Source organism: Ursus americanus, chromosome 34 (genome assembly GCF_024610735.1).
Source record: "Ursus americanus isolate L20-20 chromosome 34, mUrsAme1.1.p, whole genome shotgun sequence".
NCBI classification, from domain to species: Eukaryota; Metazoa; Chordata; class Mammalia; order Carnivora; family Ursidae; genus Ursus; species Ursus americanus.
Genome location: NC_142160.1, coordinates 27,430,978 through 27,450,997, shown reverse-complemented (window position 1 = coordinate 27,450,997; position 20,020 = coordinate 27,430,978). Strand labels below are relative to the sequence as shown.

General features: G+C 49.6%; 1 protein-coding gene across 3 annotated transcripts in view; it reads left to right on the top strand.

Moving 5' to 3' along the window:
* The first annotated feature begins 5,829 nt into the window (after nucleotides 1-5,829).
* Nucleotides 5,830-20,020, top strand: part of PTCH1 (patched 1) — a 61,570-nt gene continuing 47,379 nt past the window's right edge. For 2 of the 3 annotated variants that reach the window (XM_045780832.2, XM_045780831.2), the window contains exons 1-2: nucleotides 5,830-6,042; nucleotides 7,700-7,892. In XM_045780832.2, coding sequence (XP_045636788.2) covers nucleotides 5,845-6,042; nucleotides 7,700-7,892 — 391 coding nt within the window. In that variant the 5' untranslated portion in view covers nucleotides 5,830-5,844. Of the gene's footprint in view, nucleotides 6,043-6,578; nucleotides 7,010-7,699; nucleotides 7,893-20,020 lie in introns of those variants that run through there. The other variant, XM_045780833.2, reaches the window with a different exon arrangement.

Sequence of the window (20,020 nt, the reverse complement as noted above, 5' to 3'; positions counted from 1 at the left end):
GGCACCACATAAAGTCTAATACCCCTTTTCAAGCTAGTATTTGAAACTGGAGCAATAAATGTGGAGATTTCTGGGACCTTCTCAGGACATTTCCCCTCTGCCACCCTCTGCCCCCATCCCAAGCTCACTGCAGGCTCAAAAAATGCCAGTGTTCCTGGGTTTGTGCTGTAGACCCCTCATTTACTCCTTTGTGGAATTGGGAGCAGCTTCCCATTAAAGGAGATCAGGGGTAATTAGCAGCATTATTTTGACAAGTTGGCTAGAGCTGTTCCCTTTCCTCCAGTCCTGGGGAGGAGGGAATAGGGGGAGGAAACAAGGTAGGAGGGAAGGGGAGGGGAGTCATGCTTGGGGTTTTCTCATTCTGTGGCTGCTGAATCCTTTTCCCCCCTCCTCCCTGAAACATTTTAGACTCATTTTCTACCATCACCTTTTAAGTAAATACAAAAGCTGCCAATGAGAAAATAATAAGGCATTCTTAGAGAGCCAAGAAAATGTGGTGGATGGTGGCATACTGGCTTGAACTGAGTCAAGGCTCCTTATCCAAAGTACCTGCTTTCAACTGCTCAGGGTCTGGCCCATCACTCACACCCTGTACCCTGGGCTCCCCACCCACAAATAGAATATTACATCAAATCCCCAGTTCCTCTCCCCATCACAGCCTCTCAACAGGCATACTGTGGGACTTAATGTAACATTTGCAATTCTTTGCATTTGTGGAAAAGAACATTAAATTCAGGCAAAATTATAACAAAGCCCAAAGGTCAACTTACCAGAATACATTTACCCCTTTATTCATTTCTACTTTGCAAAAATTAGCCAAATTACACTAGACTTTAAAGACCCATTTAGTTGGAGCTGAGAACGCAGCGAAAAGTTAAATCTCACTATGGTTTCTCATTACTCAACCACGTCCAGCTCCCACAATTGCTTATCATTGGGATGTCCAAATACAAAGGGCGGATGTTTCATTTCACTGTTATCACTTGGATAATCAGATGTCATTTTTGAGATGTGTGTGGTGTGGCCACAGATATTTTAAGTATTGGAGCAGAGAAGGGGAAATATTTTTCATATTCATATTTTAAAAGTTTAAGGAAATCCGTTTGAAAACTACAGAAGTAGTTGGATCATGGTGGGAAGACCTAAATGACAATTGATGCATTGAGATGATGCATCCCCCTTTACTTGGAAAGGGGAAATAGAACACTCAACGGTTGCTCCATAGAGAGCCAGCAGCTCCTGCTGGTTGAAAAGACCCCAAGCTCTCACTTATTTGGTAACTCTCAGGAGGAGAGCCACGCTGCAGAGAGGCCATTAAAGGGACTGTCTTCCCAGCAGACACCTTCGCAGGCCTGGCTCCTCCAGCCAGCCTCACCTCAGGTCTGAAGAATTCTTATGGTTAGCTGAAGTTAACAAACCCGGTGTGGCGCAGCGGTCCCCTGCACAGGGCATGCATATTAAAGCCGACAACGCTTACAAATGTAAATAAGGGCAGATTGATTAGGAACAACATTATCGCTGGGAATGTCGCACTCGCATGCATCAGCAATGAGGCAAATTGGGGGCAGCCTCAGCCCTGACCACCCAAGTCGAGAGCAGGCTTTTACACTGGCTCCTCTTCCTTTTCTTAAAACGTTACAGAAACAAGGCCAATTAGATCCTCAAAGTAATTCATCTCTGTGTATGAAAAAAGCAGACCACAGGGGAAGCGGCGGGTGGGGGTGGGGAGATTAAGATAGCGCTTGTTAGAGCCCAGGCTGGGGACTGCGTCCTGGAGCCCATGGGTAGAATTTACAGGCCGGGACTATTGTCTGAGATGCTGAAAAGTTAACCTATCAAACAGCGGGTGAGGAGGCTGAGGGCGCTGAGAACCCGGGAGATCAATGTTCAAAACGTTTAGGAATTAAGTCAAACTGAGGGAAATGAGCCCGAGTGGAAGAGGCTTTGCCATTGAAATAGTGCACATGCAGCCGCAGTGAGCACGAAGGGTTATGCAGCTGCGTGCAGAGCGTAATAAGGAGCCATGATGTGTACATAGCCTATAATTTCATTTTAGAATTCCATAATCCAAGCAGCTAAACTGAAATTGCTGTAAATAAAAGACTGGTTGGCACAACTAATGTTTTGGTCTAAAATGCCGTAAAATAATTCGAAGAGACAAACGTAGCAACCTATGACTACATGATTACCTTGCTGTACAGCACGATTCAAATATAAACTGACATGTAAAACTAGGGGTACAACCCCCAACTTTCTAAAAAATAATTTCCAGCGGCAAGCACTTAACAGTTTGACTTGAAACGTCTGCAGAACCACTCAGTAAGAAAAGGTGGAATAAATCTCCTTTCCTACTTTATGTTCTTTATCAAACATAATAAAAAATCAGGATATAGCTTCAAGATTAAACTTGCTATGTGTCGAGCCCAGTCCTCCTGCGATATTATTTATTAATGTGTCATTTTAATTGCACGGTGCTTGCCTTCCCTTCTGGATTTTAGCAGCCCTCCCAGAGCGGCGCACAAAATCACGTGCTCCTTCGGAGTTTTGCGTTTTGAATTTCCGCGCTGGCCGGGTACTCCGGTCCTCTTCTTGATCTCGTAAACACCCCCAGACACTTCTGCTCTTTGTCTCTATTCTGCGGGACACCCTACCCCGCCCGGGGTACCGCACATGTTCTGTGGGTTTGGAATTCAGGAGACAGGGCCTCCCACTGAAACCAGGAAGGAGAAAACGCTAGAAGGAAGGTGGTGAGGCTGGATAGAGAGGAGAAAGGGGTGAAAGAGGAAGGAGAAAGGAAAGGGGAGAGGGAAAGAAGGACGGAGGGGGAAACCGCTAAAGAGGAAGGAAGAGGGCGGGGAGGGCTGCGGACAAGCCCCCCCCCCCCGGGAGCCGCGTGGGCTGCCCCGGTGGCCTGAGCGCCCCGCTGCAGTCCCCTTCGGGCAGGGCCCGCGGACACCCGACCGCTGAATGGGAAGGGACCCGTGTGCTCGGCCATTGGCCGGCCGCGGGGAGGCCGCGCGGACATTGGGCAACGTAAGGGGGCCGGACCGCCTTCAGGAATGTACTACGGCGTGTCCGGCACGTCCGTCCGCGCCGGCGGGGCGCGAGCCTCTTCTGGGCTCCCGGGAGGCCGCGCTGGAGACTTGGGAGTCCGCCCGGCGCGAGCCAAGCGCACCGGCTTCCCTACCTGCTCCGCCTGGGCCGCGCGGGGAGTCCCGGAGCTCGGGTGCGCGCGCAGGCGGACGCACACGCGCGCGCGCTTAGGCCTCCTGGCCGCCCAGCGCGCGCCGCCCCGGCCCGGCCCTGGGTCACGTGGTCGCGTGGGCTCCGCCTTCTCCCCGCTCCTCCCCCTTTCCCTCCATCTGGGTTTCTTTCTTTCCTTTCCTTTCTTTCTTCTTTTTTTTTCAATGAACACACACCGTGTGCATCTTAAAGCCACACTGCCCCATTTCACGGCTGCAGTCGGCTTCTAGCTGCCGCGGGCCCCCCTCTGCAGTTCAACCACGTTTTTAAAAAAGAAAGGGAAAAATACTAAAATGAAGCAGAATCGAAAGTTTGTGGGTCTGGTCCCTATCCCAGGGAGGATTTAATAACTTGCAAACAAGAAAAACAAATTACGCTCTTCAAAAATTATATTTTTAAATAAAAAGCGGAACTATGTAGGTAGTTTAATTTGTCTCTGGCCCCAGGATCCACTTCAGAGGGTCGCGTGTTTTCTTCCCCAACGGGAAGCGAATCCCCGGGATGTCTCGGTGACACTGGCCGCAGTGTACTGACAAGTCCTCGCAATCAGCGCACAATTTGTTTTGAATGAATCCAACATCAAAGCCTTTATTCTCCCCAACGTCACGCTATTATTAAATATAACAGGATGCGTACCAGTTTTTGAAAAAAAAATTAAAACCTTTGAAACGGGCTTTAAATAATTTAAACAAGGACATGTGGGTAATAAAAGGGGGGAGTCCAAATGAACCCCAAATAGTCAGGAAAACTTTTTCTCAATGAAACAATTCCGTTGCTCCTGGTTGTTAAAAGGATTCTGTTGTTTCTCCTTTACATATGTCATATTAAAGATTCAAATAAAAACGCCTCTGCTTCCACAAGATTGCTTCGGTGTCTGGATTCCACGTTTTTAAAACACTGACTCCTTCAAACGGGGACTGTGCTGCCGTGGGTTTTGGGGTGGGGAGGGGGGAGGATTTTAAGAAAGGGTGGCTTTTCCCAACCTCCTTACTTTCCTCTTTAACTTTCCATTTTGTTTATCTTAATGCGAGGCGTTGTTCCCTGCGAGAGCCTAAGTCTTCTCTTTAGTTAGAAAAGAAAAGAGAGGAAAAAAAAAAATCTGGCACGCACTGGCGCACCATCCAGCACCCTGTCATTATTGGTGCAGGCCTGGGAATTCAAGCCGGACCTCCCAGTATTTGCTGCAGCTCGAGGCCAAGGTGCCTCTGAAAGGGTTTTCTTTGAGGAATTTCAGAAATTGTTTAAGCGCTTAAAAAAATATTACATTTCCCCCCGTGTCTATCGCAAGGCAAATGCTCGTGGGTGTATGTGTGTGTGAGAGTGTGTGTGCGCGCGCAAAAGGCGTCTTACAAAAAGAAGACACTGTTGAAAAGAAAAGGAATAAGAAAGAAAAGGGAGGGGGGAGCATTCCTTAATGGAAGTATTGCATGCGAGGAGGTTGGCGCTCTCGGAGGCTCCCCCCGAAGCCGGGGATGCACACACTGGGGTTGCCTACCTGGGTGGTCTCTCTACTTTGGTGAGCTGTTGCTAAGCAGCTAATAATAGTCATGTTTGCTGAGTAATTTCTGCCCTCCGCGAGCCAATCGCGTCGCAGAAACCCAAGCCATCTGACAGCCCCGGGGGCGGGAGCTCCAGCCTTTTTCTCTTTCGCTCGGTCTCTCCCCCTCCACCCCCTCCCCTCCTCCTCCTCTTTCTCCAAATGGAGAGAGTTCTTTTTTTTCTTCTTCCATCTCATCTATTGAATCAAGGAGCTGCTGCGGCCGCTGCCCGCTGCACACACACAGAGCGGAGTCCCCAGGTCCCGGGAGCGAGTGAGGCGCGCTGCACTGGGGCAGAATGGTCCAGCGGGTCGGCGAGGAGCACAAGAAAGCAGAGTCCGGGACCGAACAGCCGCCGCGAACCCAGCAGCCAGAGCCCGAGCAGCCCGAGCAGCAGCTTCAGGAGCCGCCACCGCCAGCAGCAGCCGCCGCGAAAGCAGCGGCGGCGGCGGCTGCCCCGGCCCGGCAGCGCTGAGACCCACCGGGCACCCACGGACCCCGCGGCGGTGGCTCTGCGCTTACCCTCCGCGGCCGCTCGGGAGACCCGGGAGGCGCCGAGGAAGCCGGCGAGGCCGGCGGGAGCGGCGGGGATTTGCTGGCGCTTTCTGCAGTGAAGGGGTCGCGGCGCGGGGCGGGGGGCGGGTAGGGGGAGTTGGGGATCTCGAGGAGCGCCGCGCGAGCGCCCGAAGGACAGGCTGGCTCCGCGCGCCGGCTCTCGCCCTCCGGAGAACTGGATGTGGGCAGCGGCGGCCGCAGAGACCTCGGGACCCCCGCGCAATGTGGCAATGGAAGGCGCAGGGTCTGACTCCCCGGCAGCGGCTGCGGCCGCAGCGGCAGCAGCGCCCGCCGTGTGAGCAGCAGCAGCAGCGGCAGCAGCAGCAACAGCAGCAGGTCTGTCAACCGGAGCCCCAGCCCGAACAGCCGGCGGCCAGCAGCGTCCTCGCCAGCCGAGCGCCCGGGCGCGCCGGGAGCCCGCAGCGGCGGCAGCAGCGCGCCGGGCCGCCCGGGAAGCCTCGGTTCCCGCGGCAGCGGCAGCGGCGGCGGCGGCGGCGGCGGCGGCAACATGGCCTCGGCTGGTAACGCCGCCGAGCCCCAGGACCGCGGCGGCGGCGGCAGCTGCAGCGGGGCCCCCGGCCGGCCGGCCGGCGGCGGGAGGCGCAGACGGACCGGGGGGCTGCGCCGCAACGCCGTGCTGGACCGGGACTATCTGCACCGGCCCAGCTACTGCGACGCCGCCTTCGCTCTGGAGCAGATTTCCAAGGTGCATTTCAGACTCTCTCCTCTCCTCCCACTCTTCCCTCCTCTTCCTCTTTGGGATCGCCCCCGCCACACACACACGCACACACACACACACACACGCACGCACGCACGCACTCACACACACCTCTCCAGGAAAAGAAGCAGACAAGTGGGGATTGAAAAATTCAAACCCTCCCTCCGGTCCTAGGAGGAAAGGGCTGTCTGAGGTCCGCAGGGGGTGAAGGGTGTGTGTGTGTGTGTGTGTGTGTGTGTGTGTGTGTGTGTGTGTACGCTCCCTCCCCGGCATGCCTTTTCCGGAGCAGTGGAAAGCGGTCCACAGTGGACCACCTCGAGGGCGGCCGCAGCGCGGCACTGCCCAGTGCCCCCAGCCTTGGAGACCCCTGCTCTCGCGCCCCTGCCCCTATTTGCAACCTAAACCCCTGTAATGCTGCCACATTTCTTAACATCTTGGAGGGGGAGGCGGAGTGGAGGGAGGCGGAGAGAGGAAGGGGGGGAGGGAGCCGAAATAAAGGTGGTTTCCTTTTTTGGCAGCCGGTTTTGCTTTTGTTGAGCATGAAATCTCTGCCCCCTTAAAAATTGTCCTTGGAAGAGGGCATCTTCCCTCTTCCTTTTTAGTTTTTGAGCCACCTCTCCTGAGAGCCTGGGGGGAAAGGGAAAGTTGTAAACAAATTGCCACCTTAAATCCGCGGTGCAGGTCTGCCAAGCGGCCGGGTTCATTGTGTTTACGAGGCTCGCTGAAATGTGTGGAATCCGGGGAAGGCGAGCACCCAGACGGGGGCCCGCCGGGGCAGCGGCCAGCGCCGGGGAAACGCCGCCGCCGGGAGCAGCCACAGCCCAGCCAGGACCCCCGCCTGCGCCGGCCTGGGCCCTTCCCCTGTGCACTTGGCTACTTTTTACGTTTAACCAGATGGGAAGGGAGAGGAGGGAAAGATCCATGTGGCTGCCCTCTTCCGATCACAAATATTGTCGTAAGTTGCAGATGGCTGCCCCACTTCCTAATTCAGCTCACACAGCGTCTCCCAACGCTTTGGAAATGCGTCTCGAGTGAGCTCCGGCGGCCGCGCTCACCACGTGGATCCCCACTTACTACCACGCCGGGCGGGGGTCAGGATCGGGGAGCCCGCAATACATTGTTCCCAGAGCGCGCTCGTCCCCCAGCCCCCCAGCCCTGCCGGCGCACCCGGAGAGGGGTGAAGGATGGCGCTTGACTTGCGGGGAAGCGATCTGTGGTTTGCTGGTTCTTAAATGGTGGGCTCCAACGTAGAGATTGCGCAGCCCCTCCCTTCCCAGCTCCGGTGTGAATATTGCCTGTGTTGAGTGATTTCTCTCCTCTCTGCCTCGGCTTCCCCTTCCCTCTGTTCTTGCAGCCCTTCTCCCCAGCCCCCTCAAGACATTTTCGGGGATGCTGAGCGGGTCGTGCGTGGGGGCACCCCTGCTGTCGCCAAGGTGCAGGTCCTACGCTGCATCCCGACGTTGATTTATGTCCAGGCCTCCCCACGCCGCTCGCATTACTCTGGGCCAGCCTGAGATCCAGGCCCGAGGGCACCCCCCCCTCCCCACGGCTGTCGCGGGATCCGCGGGCGGGTGCGCGCAAGCGGGCGTGGGCGCGCGGGCAGCGACTCCCCGGCGCTCACTCCTCCCTTCTGCTTCATCCTCAGGGGAAAGCTACTGGCCGGAAAGCGCCGCTGTGGCTGAGAGCGAAGTTTCAGAGACTCTTATTTAAACTGGGTTGTTACATTCAAAAAAACTGCGGCAAGTTCTTGGTTGTGGGCCTCCTCATATTTGGGGCCTTCGCTGTGGGATTAAAGGCAGCTAATCTCGAGACCAACGTGGAGGAGCTGTGGGTGGAAGGTAAGAGACCCAGCGCCCGCCGCGGCGCCCTCTCGTCCCCCAGCCCGGGCCCCTTTCCCTTCCTCCTTCCAACTGATAAAGATATTTGCCAGCATACACCTAGAGCCTTTCTGTGGCGAGCGAGAACCCCCTGCCCGCACCAGGGGGAATTGTTTATTGTTTGGGCGCCTGGCCGGGAGCCAGGCCCGCCCGACAAAGGCCGCGCTGTAATCTACTCGGGGCGCTGCGCTTTGCTAGGTGTTGTGGGAGAGAGTGGCGAGGGCGGGCCGGCGGGGGCGCGGGGCCCCTCCGCGGGACGGACCACTCCGCGCGGCCGGGGGCCCCCGGGGCCTGCCGCCGCCGCCGCCGCTCGCCTCCGCCGCGCCCAAGACGCGGCCCGAGTGAGGCCTCACGGCTCCTGGCTCTCGTCCTCGGCGTTCTTCCCTCCCCCACCCCCACCCACCACGTCCAAAGAGAAAGAAGGGGGGGGGGGCAGAGAGAGGCCACCCCTCCGACTGGAGGGAGTGTGCGCGCCCCCGGCGGCCGCGGCCGCCGCGCCGGGGAGGGCGGGGGGCTGGCGCAGCGCGGGCCTGCGGAGGCGGCGGCGTGTGTGGTCCTGTTTTTGGACAGCTTTCAACTCTGGGGGAAAAAAACATTTGTCTCAAGGTACAAAAAAAAAAAAAAAAAAAAAAGTGGGGGTGGGGAGGAAAGGAGTTAAAAAAAAACAGTAAAGCATAGACTGGAACGCATGTTTGCAAAGTAGATTAATGTTTCCTCGAGGGTGGGGGCCTTTTAAATGGAATGATTTCGGGGCAAAGCTGCGTTTTGCAGGCTGAAAGAAGAAATGCGTTTTAAGAACCCGGGTTTGGAGGGAGGGGCCACACAGGAGCTCTCCAAGGGGTTCTGCCAGTCTTTTACCCAACATTCCTCGATTTGGGGGTTCTTGAAGCCTTTTTTTTTTTTAAGCAGTTGTAAATTTAAAATAGATCCCCCTCGCCCCTCAAGACGGAAACATTTTACATTTTTTTGGTGATACGGGTTTTCTGTTTTTTGGGTTCTTGTTATGGGTGGTTGTTTTTTTTTTTAATTCTTTTTCTGGAAGGTAACAGCCTTGCTACTAGAAAATATTTTAACCCCTGAATACTGCCTTGGTTATCTCTTACAATGAGATGGGAAGGAAGGGTTGAGGTAATCACGTAGATATTTCAAAGCAGAGTTATCTGGAGCTTTCCTAGTGAAAGCTACCTAACACAAAATTTGGAAGCCTAAGAGTTATATGTGTAATTACATCAGTGACCCCTTTCAGAATGCTGTTGGAAAACTAACCTTGGAGAATATTTTGTTCAGTTTGCCTTGTTTGTGAAGATTCAGCTCTCCGTGTTTTGCAAGCATGTGGTGGAGTCTTTAATTGAGAAGTGACAATTAAAATAATAGACCAAATAATTAAGACCAGAAAACATTCTTGCCTTAAGTAGGTTGGTAATTAATACAAAACTATTCTTTGGATTGAATCCATGGGGTAATTTACCTCAGTTGAGCACTTGCATGTCATTGGTAGATAAAAGAAGAGTTTACTTGAGCACCTATGATACGTTAGCACCAAGTTTACTGAGTACCTATCATGTCCCTAGCACTGTGCTAGGCACTGTAAGGGTCAGCGAGGTCTGTGAGACACTCCTTGTGCACAAACGCAGGCACTTAGAAATACTGGAGTGGAGTGGGCTTGCAGTAAATTGGAGCTCACAGTTGAAGTGGGCCATGAAAGTCAAATGGGGGGAAAAAAGCTTCCCTGGAAGGGGTGAGGTAAGTTAGGATGACCTGGAGAGAGAGAGAAGGAGGAAGTCATGCCTGGGCAGGAGCTCAGAAAGGGCGTCAAGCAGAGGCCCAAGCTGAGTAGAGGCTCCTGGTGTAGTGGGAATAGGGTGCCATGACACAGGTGTGCCCAGGACGGTAGGGCTGTAGTTGGGAAATGATGTGATTGGCTACTAGCCAGGAGCTACTGTAGGTTCCAGGACAGAACAAGGGGTGAGCTGAGGGGCTTCCCAGCTCTGTCCGTCTGTTCACTTTACGCCACTCAAACCAACAAATTTGTTCGGTATCAGTGGTGATGACAAAAGATAACTTTTGGCTGTTTTGAGCAAGATTTTTCAGTAGACCTTTAATAAGTGTAGAGAGAAATAATGTGCTTTATTTTCCTAACAGTGTTTATTTCTAGAAGCAACTGTGTTTCTGCATGAGACAATTCGTTTCAAGTCCTGGAAGGAGGAGGAATATGATTAGTGGCAGTCCCCCCCTGGGCTCTAGCTTAGTGAGAGAGTGTGAAGGAGTGACACCTCAGACAGACTCATTTCGCCAACTTTGGGCCCCTGAGTTATTTTTCTTCCCATTTCCGGTTTGGTAGTTTCAGCGCGGCTCATTGGTTCTTTAACCAAATGTTATTTACTTAATACTATCACTTGTTGCTCAACTACCATTACTGTTTATTATCTACTATTACATGCCTTACAACTCGGTAAAGTAGTTATCTATTATTATATTTATAACATGATAGTGTATGTGATGTTTTTACATGTAATAACTGAAGTATTGTTCCAGCTTACAAAAATGTCCACTTTGCCTTCTAATGACTTAAGTCAACTTGGTCTGTTGTCATTCATTCATTCATTCAATCATTCATTCATTGTGTGCTAGACTCTTCCCATGTAGAAGGAGCAATTGTTTCATAAACACAAGTAAACTCAACCAGGGATCCCATGAGGCCACCATACCATTTTATAATTTTAACTTCAGTTCAAAGAAGAGATAACAGTGGGGAGTTCTTGTTTATGATGTGGTGAGTTTGATGCTAATATCAACAGTAAGTAGTGTAAGCATTTGCTTTCAGGAGTTGGAATTTCTTGCTGTCCTAGACTGTAGCAGAGTAAAATGAGTAGTGACTCAGAATGCAGGTTAATTTGTACTTTAATCTCTGATAAATTCCTCATCACTATCAGCAAAGAAGTCTGTTAGGTGGTTGTTTTCTCAATGGAAACTATAAATGTTCTGAGCATAAACAAGGGTATTTGCTACACTAAAGAAACCAAACGAATAGAGATTGCATATTTCCCTAGTTAAAAAGCAACAGACTGAGAAAACGTAAGAGATTTTAAGGGGAGAGGAATGCTGTTTGGGAAAATGTTTATTTCCCCTGTGATTTAAAAAAAAAAAAAGACATACCACGCACACTATATAGATAAATATACAAAGGGAACTGGAGATATGTGTATCTACATACCTATACACAGATACGTGTGTATACCAGCTGACTCTTGAACAGTGTGGGGCGTTTGGGGCACCGACCCCTGCACAGTTGAAAATCCATGTGTAACTTTTGACTCTCCAAAAACTTAACTACCGATAGCCTGTGTTTGCTGGAAGACTTACTGATAACAAATAGTCGATTAACCCATATTTTGTATGTTATATATTTCATATGCTGTGTTCTTAGAATTGAGTAAGCTGGAGAAAAGAAAACATCGCAAAATTCAGGAGGAAGAAAAATATATTTATGGTACTGTACTGTATTTATTGAAAAAAATCTGCATATAAGTGGACCTGCACAGTTCAAACCTGTGTTGTTCAGCTGTGTGTATCTCCAGTTACCTTTGTATTTACGTATCCACAGACTTCCTATGTATATCCTTGTATTTGCCAAAGTAATTGTTGTCTTTTTAATATAGTCAGCAAATTAAAGGGATCCACTTGATAGGCTGTATCATTGATTTGACTTTCATGCTTCAACATGCTGGGGAAATGTGGCTTTTTAAAGACAGTTTGAATACATTGGCCACACTGTGCTGACCAATATAAGCTAGATAAGAAAGACTCTTTTATTTTTATCGCATTGGTGATAAGAACTCTTTGATTCTGTTGTTAAAATGTTCGTACAATGATTGCTGTTATCATTGCAACAGCAACCAGTTTCTTTTAAGAAACTCAGTATGCATTAGGTGCTAGCTTAGGTCTTAGGGTTCTAGTATTTGCAAGTCAGAAATATCAGATCAAGTAGCTCACTTGTGACTGGAGTCATGAGGTTCAGGGAAAGAGTATGCGGAATGATGTAGTGGACATCTTTTACTGAAGCACACGCCAGTGGCGGCAAGGTCAGGGAGAGACTAATTGTTAACTATCAAAATATTCCTTCAGCACGCGCTCTCTGTGCCTGCTCTGTGCCAGGCATTGCACGCCGCTCCAGAGAGGTGTTGGTGAAAGGCCACAGTCCCTGCTCTGAGAGGACCCCCAGCCAGCAGGGGCACACAGACCAGACGCAGGCTGGCAGGCTGGCAGGAACGCCTTCCAGGACAGCCTGGACAGGGAGGGACTGAGCCAGGCACCAGGGGTTGGAGAGGTGGGGGTGCTGGGGCATTCCAGGACCAAGGTTCAGTGGACAGGGCTGTGGCCTCCAGGAGAACTCCCCAAGTGCTTGCTTCTATTTGGGACTTCAGGTCTGAGGTAGGGAGCCCGGAGGCCTGGAAGGCCAAGCTGCGTGGCAGGAAGGTGTCTGGGGTGTGCAAGGCATTTGGCCGAGTGGCTGCCAGCTCTTCCTTTTAGCCCTTCTTTGCCTGTCTCGTTGTCCATACTAGCATACTTGGCCTCTAGGGCCCTCCCTGCTACCGGCGTGCTTCGCCTGGATTTCACCCTTATGGGCACAGAAGGGAAGTCACTTTATTTGCAATCTTGCCCATTTCTCTGCTGGCTTTTCCCTTTTGCTTAGCACCTTTACCCTCCTGTCTCCCTTCATATCTACCCGTTCGAACCCTGTCTCCGACACAAGTTTGTTGTGACAGCTCTGCAGTGACAGAACGTTCATTTATCTCTTTGAGCTCTTTTCTCCCCTCAAGCTTTGCCCAGCCCCTGGCTTCTTTTACTGCGAAGGGTAATAAATAGCCTTGAAGTGAATCCATATTACCTTGTGTTTGGTTATTAACATCTCTGGAGGCTACCAAGGGAAGAGAACACAAGTTGTGACTTTGATTTTTTTTTTTTAATTTTTAAAAATGTTTTTAATGCCTGCTTGATGTTTGTAAGTGCTCTCAAGTTTGTTCCTTGCTAGTATGACGCCTTCAGTGTTCTTGGCTTGAACTCAGGCAGTTGTAGGAGATAAATGAACTTCACTATGCTTTCTTTCAGTTTAGAGCAGGGTTTCTCACTTTTGGCATTTTGCTGGATAATTCTGTGTTATGGGGGCTGCCCTGTGCATTGTAGGATGTTCAGCAGCCTCCCTGAACTCTACCCACTAGCTGCCAGTAGCAACCTCCCAGTTGTGACAACCAAAGATGTTTCTAGTCATTGCCAAATGGGGGCGGGGGGGATGTGCAAAATCACCCCAATTGAGAAGCACTGGTTTAGATAATAGATTCCAATTGGAAGACGCATGCTGTGCAGATGGAAGGCTTTTATTATGATGGAGTTGTGGCTGCAAAGCACTGCCATAAATGCAAAAGAATTTTCCTCTTTAAGATAACGCCCCCTCCCCATCTCCGAGTTTACTGATCTGGGTAACGAATGGTAACTAATTTTTTTTACTCTAATAATGTAAGTTCGTTTTCTTAGAATTACATTAAATAGCAAATAAAAACACCATGACGGGTTGGGGGGGCAAGCCATGGAAGAAAGAAAAAGCTGTATGTAAGAATATTTTCTTCCTTCGGGTAATTTAATTTTGAAGACAGACCTTGTTGCATTTCAAGAACAGTAAGATGAAGGTTTTAGCATGAGGGTGACTTCATTAAAAGCAGGAAAAGACACCACTGGACTTAGTCCATATTGAAACGAGAGCTCCTTTTGGCAGCGGGCACAGTCCATTAGCTCTTCGGTGGTCTAGGTCTCCTCCAGATGCTCCTGCCACAAACCACTTTCCCCCGGGTGCCCTTCCGCAGCAGAGCCAAAGGCTCAGTGAGGGGCTGAGGCCTGGAGCCTGTATGAGCCCTATGGGCTCTGATTTTACCGCCCCTTTTCAAAGTTATCCCCCAGTTTCTGCTCTCCGGGGCTGTCAGTTTGGGTGCTTTCTCAAGGGATAGAAAGACCCACTGAAATGCAGCTCCATTCTTCTCCTTGGTCCCCTGTGCACTTTAAAAAATTAAGATGTTTATTAGGTAGGTATTGATTAGATTGCAACAGCGGGCACCCACATACAGGTGCAAGGAGTTGTGGTTTTTCTTCATATTTGGAGAAAAATGACTGAAAAATTAACACCCAACAATAATTGCTTTAAAATACCAAATAGCCTCCAGTGCCTGCTCCCCACGGTGCCTGGCCCTCCGAATCCTCCACGTCTCTTTGCTGCCCGCCACTCTTGAGCCTCCCAAGGAGCGTAGAAGCCAGGTTGGGCGATGGGCTGTATCAAATACACGGACTGCCGCTTGGAGGCTCCAGAAGATGACAGCTTCCAGATGTACGAACCGCCGGATCCGTTTGTTTGGATTATGCACCACAGCTGATGGCGAGATTAACGCTGGCTGGACAAGCTATGGGAGATTTGTCTGGTTTCCACAATGCTGTGTTTATATTTCATTGGGATTTCTCCTTCAAAGCTGACCTCCCCGTGACCCCCGGAGCTCTGTCCACTCAGGCCAAGCTGTAACTTGTCTGCCCTTCTTCTCCTGTTTGGGGGGGGGGGGGGCGGTCACAGTTGTGCAGCGGAAGGGGCTGCTTTCCTGGTTCACCACCCCCCCTTCCCCAGCTTCATGCCAGCTGTCTGCCCAGATTTAGACCCATAAGAGTAATCTATTTTATGGGGGTGGGGAGTAGGGAAGGTGGAGGGGGTTTGATTTTAAAGGTCTTTTTAGCTTTTAAAACAAATACAGAAATTTTTTAAAATTATTATACAGGAGACCGTATTTCATAGAGGCCGTTTTGCATAAGTATAGTATTTTCGCTCAGCTCTGGTTTGATGCTACTTTGAAAAAAGACATCCCTAAATAATCACCAGACCTGTGTGATTCTTTCATTATAATGCTATTTCCTTTGCTCCTCATGGCTCCCAGAACCTCTTCTTCCTCTCCTCCTCCTCTCCCTCCCACCCTTCTTTCCCCCCACCTACTCCTAAACTGCCCTAATCATTTCCTCCCAGTGGATCTCTGGAGTTACTAGTGTGAAATCTGAAATGGTAGTAAATCTGGTTAATCACAAACTGACAGGAGGGAATTAGAAAATGTATTATTTCAAACCAGCTGTGGGAGATACCAAATGCAAAGCTGCCATTTGCATCCTTGGGGTTCTTATCTTGGTAAGGGTTGGTTCCAGGACCTTACTCTTTAATGGAGTCTTGTCAGCAGAAGATGCACTTCCCCTATTGAAGAGTCATGGCATTTTTATGGACTTTTGAGGTGCCTTAGAACTCATTGACAAATGGCCTGTGAAATAAGTCTTGGTCCCCTGTGTTTAATGTGTTGTGTGAAATATGGAAGAATTGGACGGTAAGTGAAATGTAAACCAAGACATTCTGACCCAGGCACCATACTTCAGGTTCTCCCCAGATGGAACTCCCACCAAAGCCAAAAGGAACATGGAAGAGGACAGATTTCCTTATCCAAATTTTGGCTGGCTCTGCCACACTGGATGGCCCATCCACATGAGAGGTCTCAGAGGGCAGAGGGTTTTGCTCATGAAGGCACTGCCAGCAGTTCATAAGGAGGAAACTCCTTGGGATTTTCTTAGTGGGACCCTTCCTTGACTCCACAGGTATCATCAGGGTCATCAAAATATAAGCACGTTTGTTACTTGTTCTTTGCTTCCAAACTCGGAATTTGGGTCCTTCATGATAACACCTTCTGGATTTGTTTCCCTTAAACTGGATTTAGGGTTGTTTTTTCCCCCTTACATACCTGTTTTTCCACGTGTGTGTATCTTTAGGTTTGACACAAAGAATCCCGTCTTCCAAAATAATAGAATGCTGCCATTGAGAAACCCCTTGACTATTACAGAGAAAGGTATAGGAAAGATGCATCCTGTCCCCAGTCCCTTCAAGACTATGACTGTTTTGTTGCATTTGGGTTTAGAGCATAGTTGGAAAACTATGTGTTAGGGAAACTGTCGTTGGTGGGCAGTCAGGTACCTGCTAATGAATGACAAGTGTGTGGTTGGAGAGATTTATAATGTGGAGGTAGGACTTTATTTCTAGAAACCCAGGTGTGAGTTGGCACAAATAGTCCACACTGCCTTTGGGTCCCAAAACACCATTGGCCGCGAAGGCGAGGCTAGTGAAACAAGTCTCTGTATCACCACACAAGCTTGATTATTGTCGTTAAGATAAATGAAAAGAAACAGTAGGTTTCTCCAGTTTATTAGCCTAGGTAGTTTTCAGTTATTGATGAAACATCTACAAAAGTGAGCAAAAGGAACTGGAAGTAGGCTTTGTTAAGTCAATGCGCGTGATTTTTTTCCCCTTAAATCATTGCTTAAGGGCTTCTGGCCCCTAGCTCAGGAATCCTGCCCAAAAATGCCAGATGTATTACACAGTCAAGTACTGCAATGTAAACACTGCTCTGTGCCATGAGGCAGGGTGGTCCATCTTCTGTTAAAGAAGAGCGAGAGATCGGGAGGGAAAGCGAGGTAAGCCCTCGGCTCTACGGTGGCGCAGTAGTGGTCGTGGTGTTTGGGTTTTTGCCTGCACGGTCAGGATTTGGAACTACGAAAACCTAGATGAATTAATACTTTTTACTGGCAAACAAAAGCCACTTGAATTGGGATGCCAAAGAGAGCAAGATGTGGCTTGCGTAATGTTGCTTCATTGGGTCAGATAAGTTTATAAAATGTTGAACAGAATGGGGAGGGGCTGGTAGGAACAAAGCTGTTGTTTTCCTAGAAGCATCTGTGAGCGCCACCCTTTTCATCTGCTGTGAGTTAAATTGCAAGGTGGGTGAAGCAAGGCAAGGAGAGACCAGCTTCTCTTACCACCCTCTCCTGGGTCTGAGAAAGCCTGCTAGGTTGGTGCACCTTCTGTGCTTAAACCTAAGATGGGTCACAAAGCTGCTCTGGTGTTTTGTAGCATGGGGGAGGGGGGGCAGCCCAAGATATATTTGCAAAATAAATGGCCTGACAGTTTGCTCCCAGTTTCTAGATTTTAGTAAAGCACCTACTAATGATGATCATTGAGAGGTAAGAGAGTCACTGCACGCTTTGGGCTGTCCCACCAGTAAAACACGTTTTCACAGTGGTACAGGCGATTTGAGGAACTTGAAGTGCCTAGACATTATCTGTACATCCCAATAATAATACTAAGCAGTCCTTAGACTACCTAATTTAGGATGTTAAACATTATGAAGGTATTTTGTGCGTCAGGAGGAAATAGGATTTCAGTTTGAACTTGGGGAATTGTTTAAACAACCTGCAATAATATTATCCCGATTTTAGAAATCCATACTATAGAGTGACCTGAGAACGTTGCTTTTAGAAACAGTGACGGTAAAAATGGGAATTTTGAGATTAAGGAAAATGTAGGCTTCTTGATGCTCTACCCCTCCCCCAGCAGTTTTTTTTTTTCCTGTTTTGAATTCTCCCATCTCCCCACCCCCATTCCCTGATTTCCTTTGCTCCTTTAGGGGAGAAACCAGAAAACTTCCCAAAATAGTTGTAAATATCACACAGTGTCTTTTTAAATAGAAGTTTTCTGAGAGAGCATAATAAAAGAATTTTCCCTAGCTGCCTAAGAAATTATTTCTTTCCTCTTACCTGTTTTTTCCCCATGAGATTCATACATGGTTGCAGTAAGTTTAAAAATGATAAATATGGTGCCATCATTTTAGTCCACACATGGTCTAGAAAAAAAAATTGCACATGTTTAATACCTTGCTTAATTGCAAACAAAGGCTGCAATTTGAGAGAATTGGGATTAGGGCTAAATATCTATTAACTGCTCTTTCTAGAGATTTGGGGAATAGGATGACCCTTTTTTTTCTTTTTTTCTTTTTTTTTTAAATAGGCTACAGTTTCACATGGCTCCCAAAAGAAATCTCTCTCCCTTTTTGTTTCCCACACCAATTGATTTATCATTTTGCTTGCAAGCAGATCCAGAATGTTAGGGCAAGAACACACTCACTTTTTTCTCGTAACTTTTTTGTTGCGGACCGAAACCAGTTGACTTGAATAAATTTTTCTGAGGCCTGAATGTAGCCAGCAACGTGGAAAAATCTTGCCATTCAGGGCCGTCTGAATGTACATTTCAGCCACACAGTAAGCTGCATTGGTAGGCACTGGAGTGCTAAATACAACCATTTTTCGCAGCAGCGAGTTAGACAGGTGATTAGCATAATTAGCACCGAGCGGCCATACATATGGTAATGCTGAGTGTGTAAATGCCAGCTGCGGTGTAAAATTTATGTCAGGGGTCGGCAGGGCTGTGCGAAAGTATTGTGTTCCAGCTGCAGGTCAGGGCCGCCAAAGCTTACCTCCTTTTCTCTTGTTGGTGAATACGCCAAACAGAAGAGAAAGACAGAAATATAACAGATACGGCTTTGATGGAACAGCCCAGTTCTGTGCAAGAGGGACTGTTCTCTAAAACACACACGCACGCACGCACACACGCACGCACGCACTCACACACTTGCAGAAATCCCATTGCTTTCTCTAGAAATCGTGTTTAGTTCATGCAGGGCGCGCGTGAGCGGCAGGCAGGATGCGGGTTTGGGTAGGTAAAAGGGCCAAGTGATTTGTTGGAAGGAAAAGTTTTAGTCACTGAATTTTTGAAAGGCTCTAAGAGTTGTTCCTCTGTTTCACACCATCCTCTTACTGTCTACCCACCCCCCACTCCTGCCCACATTGTTTTCCTTCAGATAAATGGGAAACACCCCCCCCCCCCACCATGGGATAGGACCATAATATAAGGTTCCAACAGCGCAGCTCTCTTCCCAAATTGCTTGACTGGTTTTAGCAAAGGACTGGAAGTTTCTTTGTGTTGTTTTTCTGGGGCAGCTCTGCTTACCACTCCACTTACCGCCACTGTCAGACCCATTTCAGTAGGGCTCTTGCTTGAAAGGAGGACAGTCTTAAGTGGCCCACACCCTTGGAAATGCATGATAGGGGAGTTTATAGCTGTGCCCAGTTCATGCATTTTGCACTCAAAGCACTTCTCCTGCTGTCCCCTCCCCTTTTTCACTTGGTGGCTATAAGGAGTGGTGGTGGTGACAGAATATAGTTCACACCAGGCTGACCTGGTGATGAAACTTCCTCACAGCACCAGGGGGTCCTTATGCATCAGCCCCTAATCCAGCTAATCCTGATGGCAACAAAATCCTGAAAGTAGCCCCTGGTGAGGGTGTGGGAGATAAAGCAGGCCTGAGTGATGTTCCTCAGGGCCCCCGGAGGCTGCCTGTGGAGGTGGGGACTCATTGTCTTCTCCCCTGTGCGTGCTCAAGGAGGAGGCCAGTGCAAAGAGGCCCAGGCTGGATAATGGCAAGAAGACTGTTCAGGGCAGAGAGGTGATGTCAGCCCCACAGAAGCTGAGAGAAGGGAGCTGGGGCTAATGTTAATTCAGCAGTACGAATGCTGGGGTAGAGAGCCCCACCACCACTGTGCAAGCACTTGGCTTTTGTTGTTGTGGTTGGGTTGTGTGGTTTTTGTTTTTGCAATGAAGACTTTAGGAGGCCTTAACTTAGGACTTGATTGCAACACTGTCTTTGGTCCCAGGTTCTGTTTTTTGGTCTAGCATTGCCTCTGATTGAGCACGCTGCTCTGTGTCAGACCCTCCCAGGTCTGCGCAGCTCCTGCGGAAGGACAGGACTTGGGTTTGCATCTACTTGCTCGTGGACTTGAGCATTCAGGTGAAATCATGGCAGGACCTGGGACAGTTCACAGGGGGCCAGTACGCAGTTATAGATAGAGCGGAGCTCCATTCCGTCATGTCCCGCCTGACGCCAGGAACATCCTTGAGTCCACGGGCTGTGACTTCGTGTGGCCTGTCTTTGGTGGGGTTGACCGCAGCCCTCATTTGCCACAGCAGCAAGTGACCGAGGAAGAATGGGTCTCCCAGCAGATGCAGGGTCATCTTGGGAGCTGGTGGCCCTGGAGAGAATACCAGGTGGGGGGAGCTGTGGCAGGCGGCAGGTCCAGGGTGGGCACAGTGCTGGGCTGACCTGATCGTGTCCGACAGGGTGAGCGGGCAGCTTCAGGGA